General features: G+C 43.8%; 1 protein-coding gene across 1 annotated transcript in view; it reads left to right on the top strand.

Moving 5' to 3' along the window:
- SMYD3 (SET and MYND domain containing 3) overlaps positions 1 to 4974 on the top strand; it is a 391913-nt gene extending 386939 nt beyond the window's left edge. Inside the window, exon 13 of the mRNA XM_009893664.1 lies at positions 4831 to 4974. Within this exon, the coding sequence (XP_009891966.1) occupies positions 4831 to 4932 (102 nt within the window). The 3' untranslated portion in view covers positions 4933 to 4974. The remainder of the gene's footprint in view (positions 1 to 4830) is intronic.
- The last annotated feature ends 6960 nt before the right edge of the window (positions 4975 to 11934 follow it).

The raw sequence follows: 11934 nt of genomic DNA, 5'->3' as shown, positions 1-11934 counted from the left end.
AGATGCCGCTTACCATTCTATGCTATACCTCAGTGCATCTCTAACTGTGGTCTCCAAGCCATTAATGGTCCACAAGGACACAGTAAGGATTCTACAGCTGAGATGCAGAACCATTTACAAATTAATCCTGTTGTGGTTTTGCCCATTCCCTGTTCAGCCTCCCCCTTTTCATCCACAAGTGTGAGACAGGGAGAGACTGAACTCCCACTCTCTGGGAGCACAGCTGAGAGAAGGAAAAGCTTCTTGTCATCCTGTTTCTCCATGCAACTTGTAAGCATAGGGGACAATGCTTCTTTGGATAAGATCTGAAACTGATTCCAATCATCACTGTCTACGCTGGAACAAATTAGAGCAAGATATAATTCCTAGTTTGTTGCGAGTAATGAGTGTGATTCCTAATATAACTCAGATAATGTCCTAGAGTTATATGAGAACAGAGTTTGGCCCTTTGTCATTAGATGTGTCAACAGAGCATGCCACATGCTCAGAGCAGAAACTCGATTACCTTCTCTGCTTCATTACTCTTCTTAATACACTCTGACAACGAAAAGCACCCTGTTGGAGCCCTCGTCAGAGTAATTTCAGTGCAGCATTAAGGAGAAGGATGTGGAAGGTGCAGAGGAATTGAGATCTGAGTGAAATTCACCTCACTCCTATAAATCCTGTTTAATCAGGCACAGCCTCAAAGCTGCTGGGGATTGACAGCCTCTCCGCATCGGATGCGCAGTCTGTTAAGACCGGTAGATCTTCATACACAGCTCTGCAGCCCAGCCCTTACTGCTGCTCTCCACGCTGCCCGAAAATGAATCACTATCATAACCACCTTACTCTTAGTGCCTTTTGGGTTTAGCTCTCTGCCCTGCACCCCCAAAGAAGGCTTAATGTGGAGGGCTTTCTGTTACCCATTAAAATGAAATCATCCCCTAAAAGTATATTAGGCCCTGCAGAATCTAATTTGCCAGCTTTTGGAAATAGAAGTGTCACAGAGAGCCAATACTCCACTTCTGAAATAAAACCTGAAGGTAGCCCTGGGTTTATTGTACAACCAACATATTATTTTTAAATTGATATACATATATATATATGAAAGATGCAATGGTGGGAGGACAAATGGAATTACAGATCAGGAAAACCTTTGTCAGCAAAAGACCAGAGCTGGAGCCCAGTCTGACAAACCTAATTTAAAGAGCCTGCAATGACTGTAAAAAGCGGCAATAAGAAAAGGTGCTACAAGCTGCCTTGTGAAGAGAAAAGCTTCTCAACCTGAAAGCAGCACTCCTGCAGGAGCCCAGGATGGGGCTGCATCTCTGGAGCTCACAGGAGCCTCTAGCGAGTGTATAGATTTGTACTGAGGTGCACTCGTTAGCATAAATATTTGTTGCCTTCACAGCACTGTAAGCTCAACTCTTTGGTTGCCGGTAACCTGAGTGGAACTGGACTTGGTTTAGGAGGACAGGGAGGGTGCAGGTGGGAAGGCTTGGATTGAAGGAGATGACTTCATTTCTGAGTGTCGCCTCCTCGAAGCGAGCCCATGCGTGCTGCAATGTGGTGTCTCAGCTGCTGCTCCATCCTCTGGGTGGTGGCTGCCTGTGCCCACACACTTTCCTGAGCAGGGCAGTGGTGCCCAGCTGCTGAGCGATGGCTGGTGGGGACGGTGGCAGGTGGGCAGGAGGATGCACACATGTACGACACTGACGGAACGGTTTCCCCTGCAGACCCTCCACTTGGTTGGCACGGTTGCAGGAGCACCTTTGTCCTCCTATGAGCTGATGGGCATGGTTGTCTTGTCTCACGAAGGCCTGCAATAAATACAATATCGCTTCCCTTCTTACTGTAATCCCTGGTGTGAAGGCAAAAAGCACAGGAATTGGGGTAAAATCCTCCCAGGTTTCACAGCAACACCAAAGAAATACCCTTTCTCTATGTGTTTGCTTCAAACGCTGAATTGTTTACCAGCTGTGGTTGATAGTAACTGTAATTTTGGTTTTCCTATGCCTGCTGTAACAAGTGTCCCCTTCAGTCAAGAGAGGTGGAAAAACACAGATCCTCCCCCTGAAATGTCATTTTGCTTCACGCTGCTTTGGCACGTGGCCATTTGCCTTCTGCTTTGCCTGTGATGGAGCAGTGCCGTCCTGCATCTGCACACAGTTCCCTGCAGCTGTGGTGACGGGCATCCCGTCCCATCCTCATGCAAATCAGGCGCAAACGACTGCGCTGCATTTCATTTGCATTCATGGAGCAACAGCCATACCACTAATCTAATGGCTTTTATATTCTTCAGGGAGACAGTGTGTGGTTGATGACACTGTGGCCTGTGTTGCCGTCTTGCAATTACTATAGTTTTTCATAATTAGATTTGTTCTTTTAGCTGAGAGGAAGACCACACAGAGCACAAGGGTCTGCTCAGCCTCCACTCTGCTGGTTAGCTGTGCAATTTAGGAGAGTGGGGGAGTGTTCAGAGAGCCTGCATATTCCTGCTTCTGCCCAGTAAAACAGTTCCTTGCATTGGAGGTGAAATTATCCCCGATTTTGCACCGACCTTTGCAAAACCAGCTACCTAGCTTAAAGCCAGTTTAGTTTGGGGATTACAGAAGCCACTGCTATTCTAACTCTGGTACAGCTGTCTCTGACTTGTACTGCAGCGTGTGAGACAGTGCATTGCATGAGAACGATTTTCTCCCTGAAGGAAACAGAAAGCTGAAGACTGGGTGCATTTATCTGCGATACTGATGAAATGGAAAGGAGATATTGGAGATGAGAGAGAACTCAGCAATGGCAGCATTATCTCAAGATAGGGTTTGGTATTAAGAATTTTTGCCTTTTGACAGAGACATATTCATATGGACATCTCTAGCTGTACATCAGGGTCACTACGAGCCTGACCTCTGTCCTGTAGTTGGGCTGAAGATCGAGGTCAGCTGCCACAGGACTGCAACTCAGATGTATCCAGATGCACAGCTCTTAGTGTACATCATTCACAATAAATCCATCAGCTTTCTTGGCCACGGCATGCAAATGCTGTGCGCCGAGTGTGTCTGGATCCATGGCCAATTTGCCCGGCCACTTTGCTCTAGGGTGATCCCGTCCCTTCCTAGTTATCTTGGGCGCAGCTACGCATTGCTGCACTGCAACACACAGGGGATCCCACCTGTAGCTCTCCTGCTCTGCGCTGTCCCGGGATTCCTGTACTATGCCAGTGTTCATCTGCTTCCATCCTACTGTCTCTGCCAGGTAAGGACTGGCTCTTACTCTTGCTTTTTACACTACTTTTTCAGTTATTTATTAAAGAAAAGGAAAAAAAGAAGCTCTTGTACAGCTTAATACCTCACACTCTGTATTGAAATATTTTTATGATCTGTTCTTTACAACATTTCCCTAATATGCTAAATTAGGAAAAGCAGAACACTAAGACCAATTTAGGTACTCTTTTCAAGGGAATATAATTATGAATTACTTGCAAACATTTTGCAAAAACATGAGCAGCTTTGTATTTCTGCTAAAAAGGAAATATTCAAAAATTGAGGATTTCTGTTTTATTTCACATTTCTTAGGCATTTCTAATGCTGATGAAAGCATTTCCATTGTTCTGTTTAACTATCTTATTATTTAGTAGTAGGGCATTGTGGTAGCTCAGTACATATTTGGCTCTTTTTAGAGCTCCTTACACACTGATTTGTTTTGACTGCTATTTCAACTTGCTCTTTCCATCTTTTGCTGCCTCCCTCTTCTTTTAAAAAATAGCTAACTTGAAGCAAAAATAAACTATGCTAGAATTCCCATATGCTTGCCAGTCTCTAAAATTTGGAAGTAGGCTTTCATTCATTCTACCAGAGAATGTATTTATTTTTGGTTTTATCTTTCCAATTTAAATGAGGCCCCTTACTCAACACTTGTTTCCAAAAAGATTCTTTTTCTGCAATCCAAAGCTGATTTAGCTCAATTTTATCAGCTGATTGGACCAGGAACCCATTGAAACACAGGCTGCATTTAGTTTTTGACAATTCCTCAATTTGGGATGAGGATAAATCTCTGATGTCTTTTTTCCTACCAGTACACGTCTAGCTCCCTTCTTTCTTCAGAACTGCCGAATCCATTTCCGTCTGGTACTTCTCTTCTTGCAGGAGGAATTTAATAGATGGAAGAAGCAGAAATGTCATTCGAAAAGTGATGATCTAAACACGAGCTGGGCAAAGAGCATTTCAGCCATATCTGTGGCAGAGAATCAGCAACACCACAGGCGATATCAGCAAGCGTAAATTGGCCTGGCAATATAAGACGACCAACACAGACAGAAAATAATCCCTGGGAAGAACAGCAAAGAACCATTCCTGTGCATGCCTTGTTAGAGTGAAACTGTTAATGTATTTATTTGTTTGACCCTATGCATAGTTTCTCCTGATACAGCTAAAGCACTTTATTCCATTGGTTAAGCATTAATCCATTTCTATTTACCAGACTTTGAGGCTACGAACATGAACATCACCGTCATCTTTTAAATAGTGTATCAAAATCTTGGGTGTTGTATTTGACCAATCTTAAAATGGCCTTCATGCCTGAGTGCAAAAGTATCTTTCTCTACTAATCCAAACATCCATCTGTGCAACATATTAGTGGGCTTTAACACCTAACAATAATGTGTCAGTGCCTCCTCCTTCGCCCTGGACAAATCACCATACACTTTGGGATGCTTCACTCCTATTTCTATTATGCCAGTCCCCGGCTGCCAACCGCTCGAAGAACAGTACTGACATCCCTGCCCCACAGCAGGGACCAACCCCTTCGTATGGTCCCTGCAGTGACTAACGTGCCCCTTTCTGTTCTGTCCTCAAGGCCTATGACATTATGAAGGTGACCCACGGGACAGATCACAGCCTGATGCAAGCCTTGATGGAGATAAAGGAACAGTGTGAGGCCATCATGAGAACGCACTGAAGAAAACCTCCAGTCGGTAAAACAAAGCATTCAAGGAGAAAGGAAATCAAATGCTTTTTATTGCATTGGGAAGCTTTTTGAAGATTTTGGTGTCTTTTCATCAGCTCCTAGATGCTTTACAAAAAATGTTTAGCATTTATAAGTCTTGCTGTATGATCTGAATTGGGTTGATGTTGGAGGAATATGCAATTTTCAGAGGACTTTTTTTCCTACCAGACAATCTAATTGACAATACCTAATTATCAATTTACAACACCTAATTTAATTGATAATAAGTATTGGGAAATGCATAGAGAGGCTTCATCAGTTACACGTGATATAATTCCATTGCTATCAGTTGTCAATTTTTTATACCAGTTTATGCCAGCAATTAAGGATCTCATGTCAGACACATTTTAAGTAGAGATAGTATATTCTTTCCCTCTGCCTCGCCCTTAGGTGTGGCTCCCAACAGCCTGATGTAGTGCTCTTTAACATCAAATAAGTTTCCCAATGTTCTAAATGAGATTTTCTTCCCTCCCAGTACATCTGCAGGGCTCTGTCCCACTTCTTCTTGTATTGCATATGTTATAATATTGAATATTAAAATGGAGTGAATAAAAAATTTAATCAAAAGGGTATCTATGTGGAAATTGCTTACTCTGTTTTCTCCTCATTTTGACTGCTTCAAGAGTTTCTCACTTCATACCAGTTTTAAAAAGAGAGAGATTTGGACCTGTGGGCTTGGCAGTGTGGTTTCTAGACCTTTCTGAGCCCGTGGGGTTTGGATTTCACTTCCCCAAATAGTGAAGCTCTGAGACCTAGAGACAATCACTGAATTAGGAGGTCATCCCTAGGGGAGAGAAGGATGTCTTGGAAAGCACGGGCACCCCATTTCCCCACGCTCATCAGTGAGACTTGTTCTTGCCAGAGCTGCTGACTTCCATTTTTAACACAGAAACAAATGTTAACAAAAGCCAAATATTTGGGAGGAATATTGAAACCTAAATAATTTAAGGCCTTTGAAAGTATCACTTCAGGTGTGTCACTCGTCTCTAACAATTTATTGCTGCTACTCCAGCCATGACTGTTATTTCATTAATCCATCATTGTTGTGAAGTCAGGCTTTTTTCACACCAGTAACTTGACACCATTAATTATTATGAGATGAGAACACATTTTAGAAGAAAATGAACACTCTGGGCGTAATTTACAGCCAAAGCACAGGAATGCTAACGCTGAGGAAGATATCTCCTTTCAAGGCGTTTGAATTTGTTCCAGCGTATGGAGCATTCACTTGCCCGGCAGTAATAGGCAAGCAATAACCTATGAAATGCGGTGCATTGCTGGAGTACATAGCATGGCTTGATGCCAGAGGCCAAGTCATATCAGCCACCCAAGAAGTGCAATAATCCTTGCAGAAATTCACTGCTTGGTTGGATCTTCTTGCTATTATGAAAAGGAAATTATCTGGGGGAAAAGGTCAGACCTTTGCATTTATTGCGATTTCTGACAAAGTAATGGCATCACTGATGGACAATCAGAAAATGTGAGGGGCACCCAGTCTTCAGGAGCTATTTTCTGGTTTTAAAGGGGCACAGGCGTATTAGAAAATATGTGCTTTTGCATAAAGATGATGATTATGTTATCTCATGATTAGATATCTAATACTAAGTTTTGCAAATGGAAGGAATTTCAGAACATAAGCTAAGAGGCTGCATTAGCTTATGCAGCACAGACTGGGAGATGGCCCACCAGCTCTCATGTATGGAGGCGCATCTCTGTGTATGGACTGCAGCACTGTCTTCTGGGGCTTCTGCCACAAGGACACCACAACTCTCCAAGTGCAATAGCAAGGAAGGATGGGCATTAAGGGGAGACTCAGAGTCACCTGATGTTAGATGAGAAAGGCCACATTACATCAAGCTGAAGGATCTGCCTACACTGGTATTTTCTTTCCAGCAGTGGTCTATAGCAGATGTTTAGGGAAAACATACAAGCAAGACAGTTCAACGACTCCATTGGGAGACGGAGAAAGAGCGTGCTATGTCGGCTGCAGAGCATCACCATGGCAAGTGTGCTGCCACGTGTGTAGGGCTGTAGGATATTGCTCACTGAGCAATGTAAGAAACCAAATTGGTCCCATGTTGGTCTGTGGCTCAGGTTTCTGGATCAGCATCCTGAGGGCACCGCGACATTGCTTGCCCTGCCTGGCTGTCTTCTCTGGGCTGGCCTGAGGAGATTCCTTAGTACGTGGGCATAATTCAAGCTTTGTATTCATTACTATTGATGCAAAACTTGCATTTCTTTCAGCCCTGTCAAGGAAAGAGTCAAGTTTTCTGGTTGGTTTCAGTCGTTTACTGAGCAGTTTCCCTTGGAGGTTCACAGGTACTACCACCACTGGCTGGCTGCTGATGCTGCAGGGGAGGTTGTTGCGGGCAGATTTTTCTCTCCCAATGTTCCCACTCCAGCCTATTTTCTGTGAAAAAGGCTGGCCAGTGACTGCAGAGAGATTTAGCTAAATGCATCATTTGAAAGTGTGGTAGCAAGCAAGCGTGCCAGTGAGGAAGGAACATTAGATAAGCACTCATTTCAAATCAAGTAATCTTATTTTTTCAGCTCCGACTCAAAGTAGCTGGAGTTGCCTTTGCACAGACATCGTGTTTTGGCCTTCAAGAATAATATCTGTCAAATTTTTCAGGTGGTATCAGCTTGCTAAGATAGAGATGCTAAAGTCAGAGAGAGGCAGACTGCAATGTTATCTGTAATGCTGTCAGGCTTGCTGCTTTCTTCCAGCAGGTCACAGACTTTTCCAGTACCTTTTGGAAGGTAATGGTAATTTGGGTTCACCACAAGGTTTAGAAATATATTTTGCGTTACTTTTCATTTGTCAATATCCCTTAAATTAGTCAGGAGCAACAATGCTAGACTGCACTCAGAGCGAGCATTGCATTGTAGTATGTGTTTGGAAGAAAGCAGTATCAACACACAGCAAAAAAACATAGGGGATTATACAGTTTTGCTGACAATCATTTATACAAGTTGAACAAAACATCCATCTTAAAAATAAATAAATAAAAATGAGTTCCCTAAACTGTGCTTTTTCTTTAAGCATGGTGTAATTCTCCATATCCATACCCTTAAGGTGTGCTGACTTGATGTTGAAAGTAAAAACTCTCTGGGCCGTTAGCAAACACAACTTGCAGCATATATCAGAGGCACTACAAAGTAAAGACACTTGTGAGAAAATGCAGTGAACCAATTTTTTAGAGCTGTGACTTCCTCAAGTCTATCAACCTGTGTGTGGAGTCGTGCATGGGTTTATGCCAGCAAAATTCCCACTACTCAGCCCTTTCTCTGCTTCTCGCTGTAACCCTGTTCCCTGCTGGCTAGGTTTTTAAAGCTAGCTTTTCTTAGACTTGTTATTTTTTAACACAGCATATTTATGAAATACAGAGGCTATTTCCCCACATGGTGTATTCCAAATGGTCCCTGGCTACTGCAAGACTCTTAATGAACAGAGTTCTGTTTTTCACAGAGGTTGTGCCAATTATGAGGATTTTTTTTTTCCTGATTCAGAATTAAATCTCCCATAAGTCAAGGAGAAGAAGGAACGTCTTAGAGTTATGGATGTCAAGTTCTGGCTTGGCTTCCCTGCTGCACCAGAAATTGTGTCTGCCCTTGGACAAATCAGCCATGGTCAGACTGACGTCCATAGTTGGGCTTTGTCATTGTGGGATGTGGGGGATGGAATGGCATCATTGTGTTTTCCTGTAATTACAGGCATTGCCAGAGAGTTCCTCCAAAATTGAGTTGCCACACATGGACAGAGTGCTGGGAGCTGCCCCTGCTTAAGCTGTGCCTCCACCACATAGAGAAAGCTTTGGTCTCCACCCACAGCACTTCAGCAAACTCTAAACCACAGTGAAAAAATCCAAAGGAAATGCTTTTGGGCATTTCAGACCAAAGCCACATTACAGCTTCTTTTTTTTTTTTTTCCTTCTCTTTAAATGGCTATTTTCTCTTTCCTATCAATGTACATTTTCCTATACAGAAGTCCTTTTCTTTTTCTGTTCTGATTTTACAAAGTTAATCAGCCTGAAAATACATCTGAGATGGCTGTTTTGTGAAATGCTCCCTACAAGAACATCTAAGTGTCTATTTTTCCTGCCCTCAGCATAAAGAGTGCACCATACCTGAAAGTCTGCAGTCTGCTATTCTTGCCATTCAACACAGCGGTTTCTGTTTATCCCCCCAAAAGTGATGTGTAAGCCATGCCTATATGACCCCCATTAGTATTTCATGGGGAAAGTTCAACGTTTTTATTTGCTTTGCTCTTGTGATCAACATGGACAAATCAATTCTAATTCCATCATCCTTTAGACTTTCTGTAGGTTTTAATAAGGACCTTAGAGATTCCTTCCCCCCCAAAAAAAAGAATAATTCGGGCTTAGTAATTAAGTTTCATACAGTCACTGCTCACACAGAGGAACCTAACAAGTTCTTTATAGGTCCCAGAAGACCAATTAACCTTCTTTTAAATATATCTCTATATAGCTACAGAGGCAGGCACGCACAGAAAGGCACATACACACAAGGTTTTCAGTAGTCTCAGATGCTCCAGCTCCTTGTTAACCAAATCCTGATGGGGCTCACAGCAAGCAAGCTGGGCTGAAGCATCCTGCCTTAGTCCTTTTTAACTCCAAAGATGCCTAAATGAGGATAGAGCACCATCTCTTCTTCTGACTGACCCCAGGACAGGAGGAAGGGGTTAATCACACAGCTTCTTCTTTGCTTAAAGTTCCCCTCCACCTCCTGAGCTTGGGCAGGCAGCTCTTGCTGGTCTCCTTACCTGGAGCTAAGGATCCTGCTCCCCCGCCTCTGTTTCCACTAAGGGCTGGTCTAGTGGGGCTGAGGAGAGTAGAGGGAAGAGCAGTGTTTGCTTCCTCCGCCCCTCCAATTCAGCAGCTCTGATTCCCAGTCCCCAGAAGCTCTGAATAGGAAGGTGGCAATTTTACATACCTCTCAGAGCAAAACTGCACTTTAAATCACAGGTGATTCCTCTTGACAATTCCACTTGACTTTCAGAGCAGGAGCCAGGAGACAGTAATAGAGAAGGGCGTCTGATGAGAAAATTAGCAGAGCTCCACTCTTCCCCTCCCCCAGGCCTTGTGCTCTGCTCTCTGCTGTACTTCCCTGTTTACTTTTAATGAAGCTCAGTTTGATGAAGCCTTCTTAGTGTTGCCTTCCTGTTGTAGTAGGTGCCAGGTGCTGAGCATCCCATGATTGCACAGGTAGAGGAGAGGTCTGGCCTGATCTTCCTCATGCTGTCCCTTGCAGAGCTGGGGACACCCAAATGATGTCTTGCGAAGTCATGGAGCTGCCATCCCTCCCACCTGCAGCAACACACGGTAGGAGCCCACAGTGAAGGATGGAAAAGCTGTTCTGGTCTTTGGAGAGTCACAGGCATCACACAGCTGCAGAGAGGAATTGGTCTCCATACATATAGTAGTAGCCACACAGCTGAGGGACAGCCAGTGGGCTGGGAACTGAAGTAGCAGAGATGATGGGGACTGTGTGAAAAGGAGCAGTCACTGACTGCAGTGGGGGGTTTGCTTCTGCTTCTCCTGGGCAATCTCCTTCCTCCCATTTGGATGCAAGGGCCCTTGTTGTACTTCAGTCTTCTTTTCAAAGTCACATCAAGCTCTGGGGAGAAATTCTTCAGTGAGGTACTAGCAATATCTGTTTTTATATTCTCTTTAATGTCATTAACATCTTGTACCCAGCTTATACCCTATACAGGGACCGTGATACCATTACTGGGGATTGATGTTCCCCATCATGCTAACAGGAATGCTGGATGAGGGCAGTTCTCTATCACAAGTTGGGAATGTTAATTTCTAAACATCTGTGGCTGAAGGCACCAGTAAATAATGGTATTTTAAAAGGTCAGTGTAATAAGGATATACAAAGAATCTTTTTGCCACTTACCAAGTGTTTTCTGTGAGGACTGTTACATAATTTGTGAAAAGCAGACAAAAATCCGATTTTTTTATTTTCTGTAAATAATTCTGTGCTGATTGCTGGGCTTTTCTTTTTTGTTTGTAGTTTATTTTACTCAAATCAAACTGCAACTCAACATGAAAGCAAGGGAATTGGCAAAGATGCCTTGAACTGCCAACAGAAAGCCTCTGAAAACCAGAAAGACCTGAGGAATACTGGGATGGGGCAGCCCACCAGCCACCAGATAGGGATGCTGCCTTGCTTTATGGCTGGTAGGTGGGAAGATGGATAAAAATCTTTTAGATGGGCATTGTCCAAGTTCATATCATCAGAATAACAAAGCTCTTCATGCAATCCATGTAGTGTCACTGTTATGTACCTAGGCCACAAAGCTGTTCATTTTACCATTCACATCTAAAGTCTTGGTAAAGGCATTCCTTCCAAGGTGGTGGTGAAGGTCATCAAGAGACCAATATCTTCTCTGTTGTGGAACAGCCCTTTGAAATCTGCTGCTAAGTCAGAAGAAATGATGGTTGTTGGGTGGTGGGAGCGAGGAGCTTGTCCTGCTTGTGAGCTGGAAAAAGGCCAGTTTGCCGACAAGCCCCTGGCTGGTGTTTGCAGAGCTGCAGAAACAACGTAGGTTTAGAGCTCTGCAGACCTACAGACTCGCTCAAATCTAGCCCGTGACCCAGACAGGCTTTAACCTGGGCCTCTTTCCTCTTGACCGAGCCCCGTCAGACAGTCACTTAGCCGGGCAGGTATCTCAATTCAGACCAGAGCCAAATGAGGAGCTGGGGGAGGCAAAGGCAGGGATTTTGTTCCTTCTGCCTGGTGTGATGTCTTCAGCGATCACCTTTCCTCTACATCTGGGGAATGCAGCAATGTGCCAAAGCCAACTCTACAGCATATTGCATTTTTCATAGGACAGGAGAAAGGAGCCTGGGGGCACTTTTTGAGGCCCTTGCTGCGACAGTGAGCGTTTCATGAGCTGCAGGGCACTTCCAAGCTCTGCACTGTAGG

This window comes from Charadrius vociferus, unplaced genomic scaffold (genome assembly GCF_000708025.1).
Source record: "Charadrius vociferus isolate BGI_N301 unplaced genomic scaffold, ASM70802v2 scaffold309, whole genome shotgun sequence".
In the NCBI taxonomy this organism is placed as follows: Eukaryota; Metazoa; Chordata; class Aves; order Charadriiformes; family Charadriidae; genus Charadrius; species Charadrius vociferus.
Note: the sequence above shows the minus strand (reverse complement) of the source record. Positions and strands in the feature narration are given on the sequence as shown.